This window comes from Artemia franciscana, chromosome 11 (genome assembly GCF_032884065.1).
Source record: "Artemia franciscana chromosome 11, ASM3288406v1, whole genome shotgun sequence".
In the NCBI taxonomy this organism is placed as follows: Eukaryota; Metazoa; Arthropoda; class Branchiopoda; order Anostraca; family Artemiidae; genus Artemia; species Artemia franciscana.
Window position 1 is genome coordinate 42,135,100 of NC_088873.1, and position 25,262 is coordinate 42,160,361.

General features: G+C 32.9%; 1 protein-coding gene across 5 annotated transcripts in view; it reads right to left on the reverse strand.

The window, feature by feature from the left end:
* The window catches only part of LOC136033247 (vacuolar protein sorting-associated protein 72 homolog), a 52,688-nt gene extending 28,851 nt beyond the window's left edge, over window positions 1–23,837 (reverse strand). For 3 of the 5 annotated variants that reach the window (XM_065713971.1, XM_065713966.1, XM_065713970.1), the window contains exons 1-4: window positions 23,684–23,824; window positions 11,096–11,249; window positions 5,308–5,443; window positions 987–1,080 (exon numbers count right to left, since the gene is read on the reverse strand). In XM_065713971.1, coding sequence (XP_065570043.1) covers window positions 987–1,080; window positions 5,308–5,443; window positions 11,096–11,235 — 370 coding nt within the window. In that variant the 5' untranslated portion in view covers window positions 11,236–11,249; window positions 23,684–23,824. The other 2 variants (XM_065713967.1, XM_065713969.1) reach the window with 2 other exon arrangements.
* Window positions 23,838–25,262: the final 1,425 nt, after the last annotated feature.

A 25,262-nucleotide genomic window follows, 5' to 3' on the forward strand; every position in this document is an offset into this window, starting at 1 on the left:
TGAATTTTGTTCATTTAAAAAACCTTTTCGTGTGTAAAGTTTTTCAAAGAACAGTTAAGACCAGCATTAAACCAAAGACGAGCAGAAATAAAGCAAAATAGTAATTCAAGCGTAAAAAAAAAAAACAGAAATCAGCTTTCTGTCAACCTTCACCAGATCTCATTTCAAGTCTGAATTTTCTTTTGTTTTGTTCTTCTTTGGTGTATAGATAAATAAACACAAATCAGCAGGTTTCATTTCAAGGGTGAATTTACTTTTGTTTTATTTTTCTTTGGTGTATACAAAAAAAAACATAAATCAACCTTCTGTCAACCTTCACCAGGTCTCATTTCACGAGTGTATTTTCTTTTGTTTTATGTTTCTTTGGTGTATAGAAAAAAAAAACACAAATCGTCGTTCTGTCAACCTTCACCAGGACTTATTTCAAGTCTACATTTTCTTTTGTTTTATTTTTCAATGGTGTATAGACAAAAAAAAACAACAACATAAATCATCTTTCTGTCAACCTTCACCAGGTTTCATTTCAAGAGTGAATTTTCTTTTGTTTTTATTTTTCTTTGCTGTATAGGTAAAAAAAAAAAAAAAAAAAACATAAATCAACTTTCTGTCAACCTTCACCAGGTCTTGTTTCAAGAGTGAATTTTCTTTAGTTTAATTTTTCTTTGGTGCATAGACAAAAAAAAGTAAAAAATAAATCAACTTTCTGTCAACCTTCACCAGGTCTTATTTCAAGCCTGAATTTTCTTTGTTTTATTTTTCTTTGGTGTATAGATAAAACAAAAAAAAAATATAAATCAGCTTTCTGTCAACCACCAGGGCTCATTTCAAGTCTGAAGTTTCTTTTGTTTTAATTTTTCTTTGGAGTATGGATAGTATAATATCTGTAAGTAGTATAGAATAAGAGAGAAGAAATAAGGGAGCAAGTAATAGTAATAAGAGAGTATAGTAAGGCATGAATATAAGTTAGAGAATACACTGATACTAACCATGAAGTGCCAAATCTAATAAAGTATCAGCATCAAGTTTTGGTTTTGGTTTCCTCTCCAATTTCACTTTTGACTTTGTAGCTTTTACTGGCTCCTATAACAATTCAGATGTAAAGAAGAAAGCTTTTCAAAACACAAATACTCGCTCACAATCTCAAGCGAAGGTTAAAATCCGGGTACTTCGATGGAAAGAAATTCTTACTAAAACATTTATAAATTTCAAGCTTCCTCCCCTGTATTATTAATCAATCAAATTTATTTAGTTTACTTAAAAATACACAAAAAAAACATAAACCCCCAATAGAGAGCAGAACTAGTAAGGTTAGTGTGTAAATAATAGGACAAGGGAAAACAAAACATCTCGTCACGTATAATATTCACCACATTATAGCTTAAAGCAGGAGCCGTGTCTTTTTAAGATGAAAATTGCGATAAAATCTAAAGAATATGCGGAAATAGAAGGCTAAGCAATCTCTGGAAATGTTTTATATGCATTTGTTTCGTTTTTTGTTTCTCTTCTGTTTTTTTTTCTGGGTATAGAGCCTTGCAGTGGAGACTACGTTGAAGTGCTTTTTGATGTGATTCTACCGATTTATTAATTTAACTGAAAAAAAACATGCTATTGATCTTTTTAATCCCCCTGGATTCATCTTATATCTATTCATACGTAAAAACCGCAATTATCTTCATATTTTTTTTTCCTTTTTCGAAATTAAAATGTTTTTAGGGTGGCGTCTTTTTCTTCAGTGTTGTCATGCTAATTCGTGAAAAGTTTTATCCTCACATCGGATTACACATGAATTGCCTTAAACGATACCTAATTTTAAGGCTATGGAACAGATCAATAAGATTACCTTTGAGGAAAAATTCATTGGATCAGTTTACAACTCGTGACCTATAATATTTACAAACAAATAAATAATATATCAATATTGACAAAAATCATAGCTTTTCAAAGTACCAAGGACATCAATATAAAAGTATTTTTGTCCTTTGAACCCATTTTAGGAGACACTCATGCCTGAAAACAACGACCTTCTCAGATTTTCTATCATTTGTGTCTAAATTCTGAAGTTTTTAGGGTGGTATCACATTTTTGTCACTGTTGCAACGTCAAGCCGTGAAAATAAGTACTAAAACTATTTTATTCGATTTGATAACACTTTCCGTACGTAAAAACTCAAACACAAACGATCTATTCCCTCCCATAGGGAACCTTCTAAGGAAAACTACAGATTCATGAACTGTTTGATGCCATGTGGTTTTAGGTTATTCTGCAGATTATTAATGACATCTCTCTTTAAATTTGGCACCTGCTACTAGCAAAAACTACGGAACTGCATGGGAAGGTCATTTGCATTATAAAACCAATTCCATATTTTTCCTAATTTTTAGGAAAACATTCTTCCCATTTAACCAATTCAATCTTTAGATTAAAGACAGTCGTATTGATATTTCGCATCTTTTCTGCTTCACAACTTTTTTCCATAGTATATAATCTATACTATTATGTATAAATATAAATATATATATATATATTATATATATATATATATATATATATATATATATATATATATATATATATATATATATATATATATTTATATATATTTATATATATATATATGATTATGCAAATTTCCTCTTTACCAAATCAAACAATCAGATTTCATTTTCAATATCCTTGGTAATTAAATAGTAATATTCTGTAAATATAAAGGCATAAGTTAAAATCTATCCCTTCAACTATTAAGACATAAGCACAAGCAAATTTAGGAATGATATCGACACTTTGAATTTAAACTTTACCTGCTCAAATTTTGACATATTTCTAAACTATAGGCTTGTTTTTTTTTTTGCCTCAATATTCGAGCTTACAAGCTTAGACAGTGTTAAAAACTTGGAACATATACGTGAAATGAAAGGTAAAACACTAAATAATAATTGGATAAAAGAATAAATGATAAAATTAGTCTATATTACAATATCAACAACTTATTAATACTTTAATAGCTTATTTTCATACTTCTTAAAGTCAAAGTTGTCAAATATTTTCTTTTCTTTTCTAAAGTTTCTTTGTTGATTGAGAAAATGAAGAAGAGATCTTTGAAAAGCAACAGGACAAACATGCGAATATTTCGCATGTTTACAGTAAGGCGTCTTCAGCTTTGAGATAGAATCTGAATTAGGCCTCTAACAACATAAAAAAGGAAGGAGTCCAAAATTAAAAAGGAATAAAAAATAGGAATAAAAAAAGGAATTATATATATTGTCAGCTGATATATATATATATATATATATATATATATATATATATATATATATATATATATATATATATATATATATATATATATATATATATATATATATATATATATATTTAATCAATACACCACTCTATGACAACATCAGCTGACGATAAGATATTAGAGTCAACTGAAAAAGAGCTCAATTATTCTGTTCAAGCCACTCAATAAGCCACTCTATCCCAACACGGAATCAGCTGACAATAAGATACTAAAGTCAACTGATAAAGAGCTCAATTATTCTGAAAATCACTCAATAATCCACTCTGTGACAACACGAAATCAGCTAACAATAAAATATTAAAGTCAACTGAAAAAAGAGCTTAATTATTCAGTTAAAGCCACTCAATAAGCCACTCTATCACAACACGGAATCAGCTGAAAATAAGATATTAAAGTCAACTGATAAAGAGCTCAATTATTCTGTTAAAGCCGCTCAATAAGCCACTCTATCCCAACACGAAATCAGCTAACAATAAAATATTAAAGTCAACTGAAAAAAAGAGCTTAATTATTCTGTTAAAGCCACTCAATAAGCCACTCTATCACAACACGGAATCAGCTGAAAATAAGATATTAAAGTCAACTGAATAAGAGCTCAATTATTATGTTAAAAAATAATACTCAGAATCCAATGCAGCTATCAATTTGGGGTTTATGTTTAATTTAATTGCCAAGTGATTTAACTCAGTGGCAACTCAATGGTAACCAAGTCACAGCAATTGGCACCAATGCCAATAATACTTCTCAATATCAACTAACTTGTCTTAGGGAAAAAACTCTGAAAATGACAGTACACATTTTTCAAGAAACTTCGAGTTTATGAGATTTCTATACTTTTACGAGAGAATTGACCAACAGTATGCCCTTCCTGAGAATTTAACACGGTGGATGAAAACACCCGTGTGAATTTTTAACGAGAATCATGATTTCAACCGTATATACAAAGAAACAGCCCAAAAAATTTAACACATCTGAAATTTCAGCTAAGTTCGCTTGAGTATGATTTAGAACAATTATTACACAAAACTATTTCTAGAGCCGTGATTCCTAATGTGAGGTGTAGGCCACATCGAAGGCTGACTATACTTTAAAACCTTAATTTTGGACAAAACAATTTTATATGAACGACATCATATTCGTATGCATTTAAAGAGCAAAAAAGATACATTGCAGTATTGCAATAGCGTCATATGTTGTATAAAGTGTTTTATAGAGAGATTATTATTTATTAGCATCAAATAAGCCTAGGTATGATCCCCCCTCACACCAAAAAGACAAGTTAGTGCTCTTTTAAGCTTCGTACAGGTGACTACATGTGAAATATTGAATAACAAAATTTAAATATCACAAGGGGGAGAATTAGGATTTTAGAAATGCCTAGGTAAGGCATGGCCCCAATTTCGTTGTAGATAAATTTTGTGATTCATTTTCTCTTTAAAAAAACTGTCAAGCTCAGCAAGAAAAGTGAAAAAAAAGGACTTTATTACATCATAGTAGTAGATCATGTGTTTCAGCACTCTTGTGATACTTCTTCTTCTTCTACAATGTAGGGACCTCCAGATACTAGCCTCTAAGCAAAATTAATTGTCCTTAGTGCTTCAGGCGAAATTATAATATTACATATTACAAAGGCAATTACCATGAAAAAAGTTTTTGTCCCACCTCTCTGGAACATACCTGAACACTAGGGGCAGAGATTCCCATTCTTTGAGATTGGTTGGGAGGCCCCCCTATATTATATTTTGTTATTTACCTTTGAGACATGGTGAATTTTATTTCTGGTTATTCAAAAGCTCCAACTACAACGTACTGGGTAAGTGCTGGCTACTTTTTATTCCTTATATTCCTTTTATTCCTTTCATTTTATTATATTCCTTTTATTCCTTATATTACATCCGTAGAAATTAGGACTCATCAGATAAAAAAAAAACGATGGTTGCCACTTTAATGCAATCACCTTTATACTTAACTTTTTTAAAACATCTTAAAAAGAAACAGAATCTTACTTTGTACGCTTTAGTTATTACTCCGCGTTTTCTTATTATCTTTCTTTCCCCTTCTTCTTCTTGATCGCTAACAAGCTCATCATTTTCTTCTATATCAAAATCTGAGTCAACAATATCTTCTACATCTTCGTCTTCTCTGAAATAAGAGGGAAGTAAATAAATGTGGCTAGAAGAAATCAAACTAAATTTTACTAAAAGAAGTTGATAAACTAAAAAACTAAAAAGATATACAAACTAAAAGAAGATGTAGTTTCACAGGGTAGAGTTCAAGGACAAATTTTTGCTCTGATTTCTATTTAAATTTTTTAAAAGCGTACTTTTGTCACAAGATTTGCGGTATTAGTGTTAGCAACAGCGCTCTCCTAACACGTGAAAGTGAGAAAGTAAGAAGTGGATGGGAATTATTACTTCTAAAAGGAAGGAACTCGTTTTAAACAGGTTTAAAATCGCCTGTTTGGTATTAGTTGTGATTAGAAATTTTTTTATGCATCATTTGGTGGTCAGTTTCACGCTTTTTGATAAATCTTCTTGGCTTCAGGAACTTGTAGGAGGTTGATTACAGGAAATCTTACCATTATTGTAAATTTTCGAATTTTATAAACTGAGAACTGTAATGTTTAGTCTGAATTATTTTACTTATTAGTTTTTAGGTTTTTTTTCTTTTTAGTTTTTTGCTGTTTTTACCCTTTTTTTTGTTTTTTTTTTCTTTTTTAGTTTTTTAGCTTTTTTAGTTATTTTAGTAGTTTTTACCTGTTTTTTAGTTTTTTTTCTTTTTTAGTTTTTTTTCTTCTTTTGTATTAATGCTAAAGCCAAGGTTCGAACCTGGAACCTCTCGGATCTAGAACCTGGAACATAACGCTTTACCAACTCAGCTACTTCGGCTTGAATACATTTACCTTTTTTAGTTTTTTTTATTTTTATTTTTTTTTTTTTTAGTTTTATTTTTCTCATTTATTTGTCAGTTTTTTTCCTTTTTTTAGTTTTTTTTTTCTTTTTCAGTTTTTAGTTTTTTTAGTTTTTTATTAGTTTTTAGTTTTTTTTTCTTTTTAGTTTTTTTGTAGTTTTTACCTTTTTTTAGTTTTTTTTTAGTTTTTTTACTTTTTTAGTTTTTAGTTTTTTACCCTATTTTTAGTATTTTTTAGTTTTTTTTAGTTTTTTAGCTTTTTTAGTTTTTTTAGTATTTTCTTTTTAGTTTTTTTTTTGTAGTTTTTATCTTTTTTAGTTTTTTTCTTCTTTTGTATTAATGCTAAAGCCAAGGTTCGAACCTGGAACCTCTCGGACCTAGAACCTGGAACATAACGCTTTACCAACTGAGCTACTGTATTTGTATTGGATTAACGACGCTTCTTGACTACTAAGGTCCCTGCGTCGACCCTGTAGTGCATTCCTGCAGCATGGTTCGATCTCTGGGTCCTGTATTACCACGCTAAGGTCAAACCCACTGCGCCAACACAGGTAGTTATATAACTGAACTACTTCGGCTTGAATACATTCGTTTTTGAATTGGTATGTGATGAAATAATTCAGACGTCATATGCGGACAGTGACGTCACTCGACACACAGACACACAGACAACTTATTTTTATATATATAGATTAATGACAAGAAAATAAGTAGCATTGTAGGGTGTTAAGTGTTCATATTTTACAGACTTTCTTATTCCTGTGCTGATGTTGCATCAAAATGACAAAATGACATTCTGCACTTACAGCACTTTTGTCAACTGTACAAGAATTATGATAAACTAGCTGTTGGGGTGGCGCTTCGCGCCACCCCAACACCTAGTTGGTGGGGCGCTTCGCGCCCCCCAAGCCACCCCGCGCGTGTAAGTCGTTACGCGCCATATTAGTTACGCGCCATTGTAGTTGTGTCCCTGTGTCCCACCTGTGAATATAGATAGATTTATATATGTGTTTCAAACTACGTAAAAATTGCGAATATACAACATTCTTGGCTTTCCCATTGTCTGTGCATATACAAAGCCGTATGTACTAATAATGACGTCATATACAAACGCTCTTTTTACAAACAAACAAACATGCATACACACAACTCGTTTTTATATAGATAGAAAGATAGATACAATACAAATTAACTGCGTAAAACTTGCGAATATACAACATTCTTCGCTGTCCAATTGTCGCTGCATATAAATAGATTGTCAGGTTTACCGACCCTCGAACATGCAACGTACAATTGTCCATGGGAAAAACAATCAGTATTAAGATCTATACCACATTTTTCTAATGATTGACCTTGAGCTTTGTTAATGGTGATTGCAAATGCTAATCGAATTGGGAATTGCAATCTCTTAAATTGAAAAGGCAGATCCGTTGGAATCATGGGAATGCGAGGAATAAGAACAGCCTCACCCTCAAAAGGCCCTGTCAAGATTGTGGCCTCTATTAGGTTTTCCATTGTTTTTTTTACGGCAAGTCGCGTGCCATTGCAAAGCTTTGGTGGGTTGATATTTCTTAAAAGTATTATTGGTAAGCCTATTTTTAGTTGTAGCACGTGTGGTGGAAACCCTGAAGGATATATGGAATTTAAAAATTCAGATGGATAATTAACCGCTTCATTTGGTTCCAAAACTGTGTCGACTGACTTGTAAAGGACTGCCTGGTCTCGAATCTTGGTCAAAACAATATTGTTGATTTCGTGGACGTCTATATTTTTGGGTGCGAGAATAGCTCTTTCACTTAGCCATTTATTATTTTTATAATTTTTTAGAATATTCAGAAATATTTTTTCATCAATTCATTTTTGGACGTCACTAAATTACAGAAATCAGCAGGTAGCTGTATACGTCCTGAAATTGAGTCTACTGGGGGCTTTCCGTTTCCAATTGCCAGCAATTGATCTGAAAATGTTTGACCAGAGTCATCGTTTTGCAATCGGACACGCATATTTGTAGTTAATTTTAATATTTTTACGTGTGCCCATAAATTAGACTTTTTCAGGCAAGCATTAATTTCGTCTGCAGGAGTTAAACTACGTAAAAATTGCGAATATACAACATTCTTGGCTTTCCCATTGTCTGTGCATATACAAAGCCGTATGTACTAATAATGACGTCATATACAAACGCTCTTTTTACAAACAAACAAACATGCATACACACAACTCGTTTTTATATAGATAGATAGATAGATAGATAGCGTTTCGCTTATGAAGAATAATATCTCGAGGTAAAAACTGATCACCGACCATAACGATTGCCACTTCGTCGATAGTTGGAGCATTGTATCTACGCACATGTTGGCCAGGAGGCGTTTTGTCAGCGGAAATAACAATTTTATGCGTAACAGTAGGCATCAAATCGATGGCTGTTTTGAACAGACGCACTAAATTATTATTTTCGTGGAAAAGATGTTGCAATTGGGAAACGATTGTCCTTTCAACGTTGGGAGAAATTTCGCAATGTGCATTCAATTCAGAATTTCTATTACTGATGAAGTACAATTGTAAAAATTTATGATTCTCGCCTGAGAAAGGTAGAAGGGACCCTGCTCTATGATAAATTTGCCCTTTTACTTTGAAAGTAGACATAAATTGATCAGGATTTTCGATTTGGGCTCCAAACGACGTCATTTGGAAACATGAGTTGTATTTTCTGATTTTTGACAAAAAACGCTTAAAAACTGACGTAGTTCCAGTAAGGAAAGTCTTCAATGGCTCTGGTGGTGCAGCCAATAGAGGAAGTTTAACTTTTCCTGAGGCGCAACACATTCCCATTGTTTCACCATTGAATTTCAAGGCCTTGCAATAGGGACAAATTTCAGACATTGTCCCGATTTGAACACATCTACTCAAGCTATAATCATCGACTGGGCTGTACCTGAATGCCAGGCGATAACTTTCAGGTTGCTCTGATTCCTCGGCACGCTTTCTTTTCTTACTTTCTCTATCAGCAGCAAGCCTGATTTCTTGTTGTTCTTGTGATTCCTCGGCACGCTTTCTTTTCTTACTTTCTCTATCAGCAGCAAGCCTGATTTCTTGCTGTTCTTGTGATTCCTCGGCACGCCTTCTTTTTTCACTTTCTCTTTTAGCAGCAAGTCTGCTTTCGCGTTGCTCTGGTAGTTCCTCGGCACGCTTTCTGTTCTTTCTTTCTCTATCAGCCTCAAGCCTGTTTCCTTGCTGTTCTTTTGATTCCTCGGCACGCTTTCTGTTCTTTCTTTCTCTATCAGCCTCAAGCCTGTTTCCTTGCTGTTCTTTTGATTCCTCGGCACGCTTTCTTTTCTGACTTTCTCTATCAGCAGCAAGTTTTTTGGCATAGACTCTTTGAGCATCTTCATCGGCTTTTGCCATTGTAAGTTCATCAGTCATTTTAAACTTAAACATTAATAGATTTCTACGTGAACATATATGTCTTAAATATATTTAATGACGTCACCGTCATAGCAAAAATGACGACAACTAAGTCCATGATTAAATATCTTTAATGACGTCACCGTCATAGCAAAAATGACGACAACTAACTTCATGACGTCAGTCGACACAGAAACATGACGTCACCTGACAGACAGACAGACACACAGACAGACAACTTATTTTTATATATATAGATTAATGACAAGAAAATGAGTAGCATTGTAAAGCGTTAAGTGTTCATATTTTTCAGACTTTCTTATTCCTGTGCTGATGCTGCATCAAAATGACATTCTGCACTTGCAGCACTTTTGTCAAATGTATTGTAATTATGATAAATTAATGATAAGAAAATAAATAGCATTGTAGAGTGTTAAGTGTTCATATTTTTCAGACTTTCTTATTCCTGTGCTGACGTTCTATCAAAATGACATTCTGCGCTTGCAGCACTTTTGTCAAAGGTATAAGAATTATGATAAATTAATGACAAAAAAAATAAGTAGCATTGTAGAGTGCTAAGTGTTCATATTTTACAGACTTTCTTATTCCTGTGCTGATGCTGCATCAAAATGACAAATGACATTCTGCACTTGCAGCACTTTTGTCAAATGTATAAGAATTATGATAAATTAATGAAAAAAAAATAAGTAGCATTGTAGATTGTTAAATGCACATATTTTTTAAGCTTTCTTATTCCTGTGCTGACGTTGTATCAAACTGACATTCTGCACTTGCAGCACTTTTGTCAAATGTATAAGAATTATGATAAATTAATGACAAGAAAATAAGTAGCATTGTAGAGTGTTAAGTGTTCATATTTTACAGACTTTCTTATTCCTGTGCTGATGTTGCATCAAAATGACAAATGACATTCTGCACTTGCAGCACTTTTGTCAAATGTATAAGAATTATGATAAATTAATGAAAAAAAAATAAGTAGCATTGTAGATTGTTAAATGCACATATTTTTTAAGCTTTCTTATTCCTGTGCTGACGTTGTATCAAACTGACATTCTGCACTTGCAGCACTTTTGTCAAATGTATAAGAATTATGATAAATTAATGACAAAAAAAAATAAGTAGCATTGTAGAGTGTTAAGTGTTCATATTTTACAGACTTTCTTATTCCTGTGCTGATGTTGCATCAAAATGACAAAATGACATTCTGCACTTGCAGCACTTTTGTCAAATGTATAAGAATTATGATAAATTAATGACAAAAAAATAAGTAGCATTGTAGATTGTTAAGTGCACATATTTTTTAAGCTTTCTTATTGCTGTGCTGATGTTGCATCAAAATGACGATATTGAATTAAAGCATTTAAAGCTGGCCCAGAGTTTTAATTCTAAGAGGGAGATTCATACCCTTACAATAAATTTAACGAAAAGAAATTCCTTGAGAAGTTATTTAGTTCTTACTTGAATTGGAATTCTTCATCATGTTCTTCCTCTTCAAATCCACCATAGGTAGTTTTGTAAAAGTCATCTTCTTCTTCTTCATCTAATAGTTTAGCTAATTTGTTTCCAGCAGTTGCTCGTTTTTCTCTTGTTGCAGCCATTATCACACCATTTGCTAAAAATTAAAAGCCATTATTACAAAGATAAATCTGGCAAAAAAAAGTTTTTGATAACAAAAAGTATAAACTAGGATCCCAGATGTACTGGTAACCAACATTAGTTCCAGTGGCGCCAATTAGAGGGGGGGGGGTAATTTTTCATGTATTTTGTTTCCAATATTCTGTTGGCCGGCTAGATTTTCATAAATAGCTTTTTTGACAATTTCATAAAAAAATTAACCCTCCCCAGGATTTGAAAAGTTCCCTTTTTTTAATTTAAATTCTAAATAAGAAAAACTATTTTCTACTAACAAACCATGCAAATACTCTACATCTTAGTTTCATCACTCTAGATTAATTAAACATCATTTAATTAAGGTTTAATTAAAACTCTAGTTTAATCTAAAGTGCAAAAAGCTTCTGATCCTGACTTTTCTTTACAAATGACTATTTTCATAGATGACAAATTGTCCTTTGTCAATTATAACAATTTTTAATTTGTTATAAATGACAATTTTCATACAGTTTATGATTTGTAGCTTAGTTAAGGGAGCACTTTGCTCTAAATAATCAGCTTATTTTGGCTATTACAAATATTCTTAATTTATGCAACAAGATTAAACGAAATTGATTGGACAGTTTCACTAGCTTTTATTAATTTCAATTTAAGGACTAATAGATCTAAAAAGATAAAAATATAAAAGACTAAAAGATATTATTGACATATTGGTCTAAGCTTTTCATAGTATCTTGAACAACTAGATTCAAAATGTGAGGGATACACCCAAATGGTTTGAGGGTGGGGATATTTTTGCTTCAATAACAAGGTAGCAAGTTTATTTACACTAGGATTATCAAGGCAAATAGTGTCAATCCCTTTCATTGTATTCCTGTCTCCAATCATAGCAGGACACTAGAATTTAGCCACTAGTTCCAGTACTGCCGGCAACTCACTAATACCTGAATGGGAAGACGTCATCGCTGCAACACCAATGCGAGACGAATGGAGAGGCTTTGTCGACGCCCTATGCCCCACCGATGGCTCTGGAGGAACTAAGGTCTAAGGTAAGGTCCAGTTCATCAGCTACAATTATGCAGTGTGCTGCTTGTTGCCAGTTTCTGATGATTCAAGGAAGAGATATTTGTCAGCAACAAGGACATAGTTAACAATGAGTTCCCCATCCATTATTTTTACATCCATTGAAACAAAGGGTTTTGACTGTTTTGCAGTTCCAGTTTTGCAGTTCCTGTTTTGCAGTTTACAGTTTAATGTCGAGCATGCTTTCAGCAAAGCATTCATCCAAATACTTGATTTGCACTTTGTGATCCAAAATTTTCTTCATAGCTGGATATGCAGCTCTTATTGCCTCTGCAAAATATTCATTTTTGACCACAGCAAATGGTATATTGCATACGTAAAATGCACTAGCCCAACCTTTGTTGCAGGCTTCCTGTTGTTCTATGGTCAATTTTTGGATACATGTAATTTTTGGTCGTTATGCCACTTTGGTTACATAAGGAAGAGGGAGGCAAAGAGTTGGAATAAAAGACCCAGAAGTACTGGGAAGCAATGATATTCTAGCCAAAGCATTTGAAAGTACTGGAGCTTGATTAGAACCACCTTCATCACAACTGTAGGAATCAGTGCTGACATCTTCAGATTCTGCACCATTGCCTCTTTCATACAACTCCTTCTTCATACACTTCTTTTTTTATGCAAAAACTTTTTTATGGATGGATGACGTCTGTACATTGTAATATTCACAGATGTCAATTGGTGCCTTTTCCCATATTGCAAAGTGATGCTTTTGGAGACAAGTATTTTTGGCTAATGAACAACCTCAATGCTTGCAGAAAGCTTTGGTAACACAATTACTATTAGTAATGATTTCTTTACATAGCCACTTTTTGTTGACAAGGTCAACCAAGAAAAATAAAAGCTAGCAACAATAGCAGTTTAACAAATTAGAAACCAAATCCGCCTTTTTTTTTTACCCAATACTAATGAATACAATAAATCATGAAAAGTATTTGATAAACATATGCAGTGATGGACAGATAGAGAGCATGGAAAACAACTAAAGACATTGAAGTAGACTTGGTTAGGATTGTAAAATAAGATTAAAAAGTGAAAACATTGGCAAAAGCCAGCACAAGTATCTATTTGAAAACAAAGATCAAAAGAAAAGATTCAATTTCACGTTGTGGAAACCTCCTTATAATGATGCTTCATCCAGAAATAATTAAGAATCTTGGGATGATGGAAAGATTTATATTTGGGCACTAGTTGCTGCTGCGTCACCATTGCAATGCTAGATTAGAAGAGATTGGATAGAAAGATTTTTTATTAGCAGGCCTTACTACCAATATTATAGCCGAATATATGATTTGCTGATCATTTATTCTATAGGAAAAGTCAACCAGTCAAAAAAATTCAGTCAAAAGTCAAAAACCCACCAAATTAAATTGATCTCTGTTATGAACATCTTATTTATTCAGACTGGCTGACTCATTGCATAACCCCCCTTTTTTTTTACTCAGGCAGGAAATGACAAAGAGGTAGTCTGACAGAGTGATATTAACATAAGCTCAAAGGGGTATGACTCATGCATTGAATCTGATGAATGAAAATTTTTTCATTAAGGGATGGATTTGTTTCAATTGAGAACATTTTTGTTCATCAAAAACTTACAATTACCACTTATGAATCTTACCAGTAAGCTTGACCTAAGACTTACCATTACCAGGTAAGTTACCCAGAAGTAACTTACTACTTGCACACTAGTGATGTAGTTTCTACCAAACTGAAAACAGATGATTAGAATTTTTGGTGAGGAAGGAAAGATATTCTTCTTTGGTGTGGCTGAAGTTGGACATGGAGAGCCCCAAGAAAAAGTCTTGGGACCTATCCTAAACAATATTTATAAAAATAATATGCATAAGTAAATCTCTATATAAGTAAGTCTCTACACCAATGATTTAAAACTTGTCAGTTGAGCAGACACAGCAGAGAATATTCAGACAATCCAAAAGCTTTGCAAGACAATCCATCTTGGGACAAAAAACCTGCTTATCCTGTACTTTATGGAGTGCAGTGAAGGGTACAGCAATATTATCTCCAGCAGCAATGCAGAAAGAAACCTTGATGTACAACACGCTGACTTTTATCTCCATGCACAAGCAGCCTTTGCCAAGGCTAATTAGACACTTGGGAGAATTAAAAGGTCATTTAGCACAATGTCCCAAACTGTCAGAACCTTCCTCATAAGCTTTTCAAAAACAAACAAATGCCGGATTGCAAAACCAGTTGAAGTGGAAGGCAATAGGTTCAAACAACCATGATAGACCATTTGGGTGAACCAAATGGTTTTGGTGCACAAACAAATGCCGAACTGCAAAATCAGTTGAGGTGGAAGGCAATAGGTTCAACAAACCATGGTGCACCGTTTGAGTGCACCAAATGGTTTTGGTACACAAACAAATCCCGGGCAGTAAAATCAGCTGAAGTGGAAGGCAATAGGTTCAAACAACCATGGTGCACCATTTGGGACACTGTGGACAAGTCAGCTCAAAACCATCACTGAAGTTAGTGGATACAGTATGGACAAGTCTGATTTTTCTTGCAAAACTTCCTTACCTCATTTTTAAAAACATATTTTTTTGCTACAATCTCTCCCTTAAATAATCTAATATTGATTTGTGTATATTGTAAAATAATAAAAAGAGTTACACTACTGTAAAATATAGAGTGAATATGCATACAAGGCTGTATATCCATCCATCAGAGAAGATTGGAGTAAATTGAAGCAAATTGTTTTTGAGGAACAGGTATTTATGATTATGTTTGACCCATTTCTACTTCAAACAACAAGAGACAAGTTGAAACTTAGACTCCATTTAAGGGCCATAAATAATTTGCAAACGAAGTGATTGGTACATTTGGAAAGAACCTTTCTATTTGGAAGTTTTTGATGTTTAGTTATTAGTTACATTGATTTTTTTGGTTATGAGTTTTGTTTGAGTTTACGAGTTTTGGATAAGAGTTTTTTTTTGTTTTTTTTTTTCTTTCTTCTTCTAACATCTATTAGTATTGGTAATTAGCTTATTTCTTGGTTTGTGTCTATAGTGACAAGAATTAATGTTTACCGTTTGATGCATCAATATTTAAATAAATAAAACATAAAAAAAATGTACTAAGGTGGGTATTCAACTTCTACCTGACAAGCTAATTAAAACATCTACAGATTTGCCAAATATTCTTACGGAATATTTTTTTCCAATTTGATTTCTGCCTAATAATATACACTCACCCTTATATCATTTTAAAAGTTTTATTTTCCTAACTTCACTATTTTCCATGATGGCAAAAAGCCAAGTGTCTAGAATTTTACCAAAATAATGCCATATTAGTATAGTTGCCAAGAGTGTTAAGGGGTGCATCAACTGCTAAGCCTAGGCCTATGTTCATGCTTGAACTAGGCTAGCAGATTAATCAAGAAAAAAAACTAATATAAACAGGGAGGGGAGAGGCTAGGGTTCATTTGTAAGGTGAGTGATTAGTATATTTAAATGAAGACATAAAAGGACTGAGTAATATATTCATTAGTACATTCTGAGCTATTCCATTGCTTAGTAGGGTAGAAGGTGAACACACAACTCAGTGCAGCTTTTGATACTCTTTCTAAATATACTGTTTTTTTCAAATTTTATTTCAAGCCCTTAAAGTGATATCTTGTTCCTTTTTAGAAAATGGTTGCCAAAAATTTCAGAAACTACTATAAATTAATAATAAATACTTGTACGATTCTTGCTCCTAGAAGCATATTGTCTCATTCCAGCCCCTTCTAATGGATAAATATACAATCTTTTCCATATAGGCCTATGTTATCCAAACAAAAAATTTGTACTTTACAACACAATTTAGCTAGGATGAAAGTGAATGTATCACTTGACATCTTTTGTATAATCTTTCATAATTCAATAATCTCTTCAGGGTGAAATTCCATTTTGAGCCCTTAAAGGGCAAAGAGGTGCCAAAACAGCCCATAGTCCCCAAAGTTAAGAGTATGTTTTTTTTTTAAACTAGTTATAAAAAATTGTTATTTGAAGAGCCAGGGCTGTCACATTCGGAGGGGAGAGGGGACCCCCCCCCCCAATTTTTTTGTCATTTGGTAAAAAAAAGTTGGTTAAACTGTGGCATCTAATGCCACTAAAATTTTTTGCTTGATTCAATAAAGAACACAAAAATACTGACATGTCATCTAAAGAAATTTTAATTTGGTTGGTAAACTCATCAGTTTTACTGACTCCTGCTCTGATTTTATAGATAGTGCCACAATTTTCCATTTGGTTAAATAAACAGCATAAAAAAGTTACACGATATGTACTGAAATATGAATCTACAACAATTTTACTGACTTGTACAGTGCTGTTACATACTGTACTTAAAACAGATGTTATGCTAATTTTTAACAAAAACAGTCATTAAAAATTACCTGCCAGTTGGTAAAATATCTTGCTCCCCCTCCCCAAAAAAAAAGAAACATTTTGGCTAATAACGACCCTAGTTGCAGCTGATTTGGGGATGATAATTATAACTTTTCTTAGTCTTAATAATAAAATGCTATTTTAAAAACAAATTTGCAGATATTTTTAGGAGCTAGAAATCCCTCAAAAAGGATGTCAGTTTTGCTGTGTTTTTTTTTTATAAGCCTAGGTTTTTCAGCCATGAATAAGGAAACATATTAAGAAAACAAATCTTATTTTATAATATGCTGAATAATCCAAGTTAACAGATTTTGCATGGAGAAAACCTTTATCTTCACTTCTTTCCAGTTGTATTTCCAGTGTTTCTATCACACTTCTAAATATTTGTGTCAATTCTCTAAGTTTTGATAATTGTTTATATACAAATACTCAAACACTATCTAATCTACCATAACCTTAACCATACCCTAATTTATCACTATTTGTCTGTTGATATGTTTTTGTGAGAAATAATTAGATGGCACTGATGGTGTTTAATTAATTACATAGATTATTTTAAACAGGAAAATGCAGTATCATCCATGCTTATTTTTCAGAATTTTGTTTGAAAAAATTGTAAAACAGTGAAAGAACTGAAGATAAAGGTTCTCTCCCTGCAAAAATGTGCTAGCTAGGATTGTTCTACATATTATGAAATAAGAACTGTTTTCTTAACATGTACTATGTCATGTCTCCAGTGATTCTAAAGGATTTAATCCTTATTTCACTGGACAATGTGATTTAAGGTAATGTTTTTTTATGTATGGCTGGAATCCTAGGCTCATCTTTCTTTGGTGGGCTTCATGTTTTTTTGTTTTTTTTTTATTTTGCAAATTTGTTTCCTTAGCCTAATAATATTTTACTCCTAAGACTAAGGAAAATAATAATTACAATTTTGGAATCAGCTACAAATGGCAATTTGAGTAATGTTTATAGTATTAAAAACACAGGTATAAAATATGCATACTCTACAAGTGATTTCTTCTGCTGGCAAAAGTTCTGAATGTTTCTAAAAATATTTATGCCCCAAGTTGCAAGTTTGGTTAACTCATGTATTAATTCTTTAGCACCACTTGGACTAAGACAACTTAATATGTCTCAAACAGATTTAGAATATTATTCATACCCAACAACCTCAACTGAAAATAATTTACTTGTAACAAGAATAAGCTACAGCCATAGAGGTGCACTGTTATCACATGTTGGTGTAGAGGTGTTGAACATGTTTCCCCACTGTATAAAGGAGACAAATTTGATAAGTTTGTTCTTAAAAAATATCTTATTGAATAGGTAAAAGGTGTTTGTTTAGTTTTTCCATTTACTTTTTTTGTGAATAAGGTATATGTGATAGCCTTGTAAAGTGATTTATTTCCTTTCATATGTGGAAAACTATTAAATTGCTCAAATATATAGAAGAACTGATTTTGCTAATCTTGTTCTGAAAAAAAATATTTTAAAATATCTAATTGAGTAGATGAAAAAAATACTTACAATTTTTGTTGTTTAGTTTTTGTTTGTTTAGTTTTTCTGCTTAATGATATTAGAAAAAGGATATTTTGTCAAATTTTATGCGACATTTTATCAAACAATTGATTTCTCAAATTCCCATATTGGTCATTTATAGCCTCTGGTATGTTGGCAGTACGGGAATAAGTGTATGTAATGTTTTTTATTTTGTCAATGAATCAAGTCAAGTTGGCTTTTCAACCTCCCTCTGCTTGCTTGGACCTTCAAACATCAATATCAAAGGGCTTGGGCCTTTGGACTAGGCCTGTTTTTTTGTTAAGAATCAAGTTACTTAAGGAATGATATTAAAGCTCAAAACAAACAGAGCAGGTTTTTGTAGATAGGAGCTTGATACACCCGTTTTAGAGTTATCTTATATTCTAAATTGGATGTTGTGATTTTCATCAGGATTTCTTGTCTTTTAAGGGTGTTTCCCTCTTTCTTAAAATCAGGCAAATTTCCTCAAGTCCTGAGCTTTTGGTGGGTAGCTTTAAACCTGATGGATTTTATATATTTGGAATTAACATAACAAACTAATTCTTTTGATGTACTAATTGTTATCAAAATTTCTTTTTTTAGAGTTTTGGCTACTGTGAGTCCAGTTTGATCCTTACTTACAGTTTTACAAGCAGAGAGCCCACTCACTGAGTGGGGTCAATCCAAATTGCTCTTTATGTGGCTCATCACAAAACATGTGCACATAAAATGTACTACTCCTGAATTTTTCTCTGGAAAATTTCTACCATCTCTTTTTCTTAATTTTTTAGTAATAATCATCCAGCACTGCTGTTGGCTGTCCTCACTGTTATTGTCTTGAATACCTTTAGTTTTGACCATAACCATGATTGAAGCCTTTGGCTCTCCCATGTGCTCCAAAGATGAGGAAAAATTTTTTTTCTGATTTTGCTCTTTTACTATCTATGCTATTCTGTTGGTATTTTTCTTTTCTCTTTGTCAGTACCTTTTATATAAGGCTTTAATCTTATCAGTAAGTTTTTTTTTTTTGTTTTTTTTTTCTACAAGGCTACTGATAAAATTGCATATGTAATTGATATAATAAGTAAAATAAGTCTGTCTTTGTCTATATCTGTCTTCATCTAACAGACTATTCAGGTAGCTAAGAAACAAACTCACATCTATAGTTGGAATTGCATCCTGAATCCAAATTTAATGTGCATTTGCATTTGGAAATGAGCAAGTCAGGGTATATTTTCAAACTGTTGGGGAGGGGGGAATACAGTTCAAACTTAACTCTATGATAAAAATTGTATCCTGAATCCAAATTTAACATTCATTTGCATCAGCAATAAACATTACCCCCCCCCCCCTCAATGTACAAATCACAGCTTAGATACCAATACAGTTCTGAAAACTTGAATTATTTTTGGGACACAGTGTGCGGTAGTGATGCTAGCAGCTGGAGACAGGAAACTGATATTGGTATTTAAGCTGTGTATGCAACAAAACAAAATTACATCCCAACCTATGGTGTTGTAGTACAATCTACACATTGGAGTGCTGGCTTGGAGAAGGCACCAAGTTCAGAGCTGTGTACCAAAAGCTTCTCATAGGTAAGAAAGGGGTTTTCATAACTGTATTGGTATCTAAGCTGTGGTACAAATATAGGACTATACCCTGAATTGGTTGGCCCATATATGAATTGGTAGGCCTATATATGAATTGGGAATTGGTAATTGTGACTATAGATGAAATTTGTTCCTTACCTACCTGAATAGTCTGTTAATATAAACAATATGCAGCAACTTCTTCTCACTAGACGGTTTTTTTTTATTAATGTTTTTAACTTTCGGCTACTATGGGCTGTTTCACTTTTATCCTAGCAAAAATAGCATATGTTCTAAACTGTAAATTTACCATTTAGAATAGCCTATATTTTCTATAGCTATTCCTTATTATTATGTAGCAAATGCTAATCATTAGCAGGAAGTAAATAATTTTACTACTTTAAAAATACTGTGAGCATTTATAGTATGCTGTGGGCCTAACCTATATTTGTCCAGCAGGGTGGGGGTTGAAGTTCTGGCCTAGGTGGGGAACTTCTTGCTATTCTAAAAATTAGCAAAATGAAGCTTTCAGCACTTAATTATGATGTTAAAGATGTTGCCACACTAATTTAGGCTACTCACCCTTTCCATAGGCCTATTTTAGAAGCTATATGACAGGTCTAATCAATTTCTCTATGTCAGTAATCAACTAAATAAAGAAAAGCATAATGAAAAAGCTACAATCCAAATTAGGTATAGCAGAGAACAATATAGTAGGCTACTGATACCTTCCCCTGAAACTAGATTTAATTCTTGTCCATCATAGCCCAAAGCAAAGAGTATTGGTAACTCATGTTTGGTAAGCTTGGTAACACCAAGCTCAAGTTTAAAATGTGTGTCCATGATTAAGGTCCATTATTACCTAGGCTGTCAGTGATTGAACAACAATTCTGCTTTATAATATTCACCATATATTAAATCTGTGCAAGATTGGGTCTGTCTATGTTTTATATACCTTGATACAGCATACAAGTTGGGTAGAATTCTAGATGAAGGGATTTTGACAACCTTGGAAAGTAGTTTAATTAGGCAAATAAAACTGTCAGAAATGAGATCAAGCTTGAGCTTAAAATGTGCATTAATGATTAGGGTCCATCATTGCTTATCAGTATTTTTAAAATATTCATCATTACATAAGGCTGAAATATTCAAGCAAGGTCTATCAAACAGTTCATGATAACAAACTGTAGTAAGGAGCAACCTGGCTCAATAGTAAACAAAACTCTAAAATAAGGAATTTTGATGCTAAAATATACATCAAAAGAATCAGATTTTCATGCTGATTTAAATATATAAGTTTCATAAAATTTAGTCTTTGTCATCAAAAGTTACAAGCCTGAAAAAATTTGCCTTATTTTAGAAAATCGGGGAAAACACCCCCTAAAAGTCACAGAATCTTAACGAAAATCACACCATCACATTTGACCTATCAGAGAACCCTCTAGCAAAATTTTCAAGCTCCTATCTACAAAAATGTGGAATTTCGTATTTTTTGCCAGAAGACAAATCACAGGTGCGTGTTTATTTGTTTGCTCGTTTTTCTTTTCCCCAGGGGTCATTGTATTGACCAAGTGGGCCTAGAATGTCACAAGAGAGCTCATTCTAATGGAAATGAAAAGTTCTAGTGCCCTTTTTAAGTGACCGAAAAAATTGGAGGGAACCTAGGCCCCCTCCCACACTCATTCTTTCTCCAAAGTGAACAGATCAAAATTTTGAGATAGCCATTTTGTTCTGCATAGTCAAAAACCACAATAACTATGTCTTTGGGAATTTTCTAAAATTACTATAGAAAAACAATGAAAAAATGAACATGGAAAAGTTTTTTCCAATTGAAAGTAAAGAGTAGCATTGAAACTTAAAACAAACAGAGATTATTACGCATGTGAGGGGTTCTAAAAATACTTTAGCATAAAGAGCAAGGTATTTAAGAGGAGATAAATACTTTGCTCTTTATGCTAAAGTATTTTTAGTCATTTCAACTATTTATTCAATGGCCTTTCTGATTCAGGGGTCATTCTTAAAGAATTGGGACAAAACTTATGATTTAGGGTAAAGAACAAGGTATTAACAAGGGTACAAACCCCCTCATATACATAATAAAAATTAAAGAATATAAAAGTTTGTTATGTAAGTTAATTCTTAAATTATGTATATTTTTTACTAATAAAAAAATTTGTTAAAAATTAAAATTTATAGTTGCCTTTTTATGTAACCAAAAAATTGCCTGGCAACTAGGCCTCCTTCCCTATCCCTTATTTCTCAAAATCGTCTGATCAAAACTAAGAGAAAGCCATTTAGCCAAAAAAGGAATTAATATGCAAATTTCATTTTAATAATTTATGTGTGGAGAGCCAAAATTAAACATGCATTAATTCAAAAACATTCAGAAACTACATAAAAAAACTAGTTTTTTTGACTGAAAGTAAGGAGCAACATTAAAACTTAAAACAAACAGAAATTACTCCATATATGAAATGGGTTGTCCCCTCTGCAATCCCTTGCTCTTTACACTAAAGTCTGACTCTTTGCCACAATTCTGCTGTTTAAAACAATTAAAAGCTTTAGTGTAAAGAGCAAGGGATTGCACAGGGGATAGCCCATTTCATATATGGAGTAATTTCTGTTCATTTTAAGTTTTAATGTTGCTCCTTAATTTCAGTTAAAAAACTAGTTTTTTTATGTAATCACATTTAAGAACATACAGTGGTTTAAATATTGAAGTTGTTATTAGCAGCCCAACTACTATAACCTTAGGAAGGCAACCTATAACCTTAAGGAAGGCAGTTCAGTTAGAATAATAAACCTTCATGAATGAATTTGAAGCACAATTTCATCCCTAGGAAGGTGCTTTTAAGCTGCTTCTCTACCCCTTTAATATTTATAAGGCTTGGGAAGTTACATAGGCTAGACTAACCTCAAAAATATTTTCAAGTTAGCAAAAAGCATTTCATCTTGAACCTAGCCTTTTAAAAGAATCAAATAAACTATATCAACAAGTCAATTAAAAATAAGGTAAAATTCTAGTTCATTGCCTTCTTGCTATCTCAGAAAGGGGCTAGGTTAGGAAAATGAAACTTTTAGGAATGGGTCTATAGGCTAAAGTATGTCCTGGGAAGGTATTTTGAAGTACCTACCTCTACATCTTCTTCCTCTAGAGGGCCCTGACCTTTAATGAGCTTCAAAAATATGTGTGTTATAAAAGTGAAATCTTGCAAAATAGATCTTCTGCTTGAATGAAGTATAACAAAATGGCTTTCAGCTTCAGAACTATGCTCAATCCTAATTTATAGGGTTTTAAAGATATCCAAATACATATCCTAAATTTTGAAACAAACATTCTACTCAAATAGGCCTAACAGGAATTGTATTTTCAGAACTAAAGGCAGAGAAAAAGCAAGTTTTGTCAAAATTTCAATAGGTATAGACCTATTATGTAGGCAAAGTTCAGGGCTCTCTAGAGGGAGAAGGAGTGGAGGTGGGTACTTTAAAATACCTTTATGGGATTTACTTTAGCCTGTAGACCTATCCCTGAAAGTTTCATTTTCCTAACCAAACCTCTTTCTGAGATAGCAAGAAGTCACTGAACTAGAATTTTACCAAAAATAAAACTTCATCATTGTCAAACAAGCTAAGCCTTGTAGGCTATGTCTTTTAAACAGTAGGTTTACCCACCCTAAACAGCCAAATACTTGCTTTTTTAGGAAGCTTAAGATACATGTGAGGCTAAAGAACCCAAAACTATTTAACTAGTTGACCTATCTGTTAAAAGTCACTTAGCTCAATGAGCCTAATTAGCCACAATTTACCCCCATCAAACCAGGGCCTACTGAGCTAAATTAGTTTTTGGAAGTTACCTAGCGCCTGAGATTTTTTTATTGTATAAATGTTATATAAATATGCAGATCAGGCCCAAAGAGCATGAAAACTGTGAGTTTTCAATACTATTCGGTTTGACCTTTACCAATTAGCCTATTCAGCCAGTTCGACTATGAATTGTTCTATTTATTTAAATACATTTTTAATGATTTCCCCAGCCACTACGCTGCGTCTGGCGCTAGTAGTTTTTCAGCTCCTATCTTTCCATGTTAAATCGCTGAAGTTTCCACTCTTATAGTTTCCGATGCTTTTTTTATCACAGTCCATATAGACAGTTGCATGGAGTTGTATGTTGCCCATAGAAAGATTTCAACACACATTTTTAAACTCGGCGTTAACCTCCGGCGCTCCAACAGCCAATCAGCGTGGAAAGATCTTGGCTCTATTCCGGGAGTGAAAACAGAAATTTCTGTTGTGACCACCGTGGGTGCGTAATATTACCAGAAGAAAGCAGTGGAGGTCTCCCATTTATTGCAAAGGAATTCGAAAGGAATAATTGCGTAAAAACGTATTATAAGGCATGGTAATTTCGTTGTGACAAGCATAATTAAAAAGGTTACGATAATTGATAATTACTGGACCTACTTCAGCATGCGTAGTCCCAAAGATTCACGATTCTTTTTGCTGCTGTCACATCCGAGGACTAAATATTTTGCAAACGCCATTTTATTTGTTGTTTGGCACCACAGCTTTTAGTTGTCACGGCGCATTTTCACGCTGCACATGTTGCCTCTTCGGAATTCAGTTTCCAACTGCGAGAGTGTCTAGTTCTGACTCAACGCAAATTAGTGTCGCGACGATAGCTATGTCTTCCATTTGAAAAATTTTTGCGCAACTTGTTTCTATATAGGCTGTGCTGTCCAAAAACAAGAAGCTGGCCTCTTCGAAAGTGATGCCACCCGGTGGAAACAAAACACTTGATTCTTGAAAAAATCACTAAATCAGAAAGTAAATTGCTAGATTAATGACTATTAACCACTAGAATTATAATACACTTTATCATTTTAATTAACAATAGGTTTGTTTCCTTAAAATATTCTACACAGGGGTAAGGGGGTAAAATTACCCCCCAGATGTGGAAAAATGCCTTTGGATTGATGTTTTGTTCTTTGCTCATGCGAAAATCGCCCTTGAATTTAAAAAAAAATGCCTTTTCGTATTTTTATGCAGAGAATAGAACAAAATCCTCGCTTCGTTCACCTATTTTCCCAAATTAGAACCCTTGGCTTTTAACATGATCACTGAAAATTGGTTATCGGTGATAACCATATTTACTAATATTTTAGTAAATACGAAATATTTACTCTTCCTTTTTAATGTTTTTTTCTTGTCGATTCAAAACCCCTAGTTTTTCAAGGAAAATATATAAACTATTCTTTTTTTATTCTAGTTGAGCTTACATAATTACTGGGACACCAGTGACAATTTTGAAAATGACTTATTCATATTTTAATGGAAAAAGTTTGTTCTATCCTTCCCAAATTTCGATAAAATTTGATATGGCTTCTTTAATAAAAAAAAGATTCAAAGATAATCTTTTTCTCCCATATACGTTTT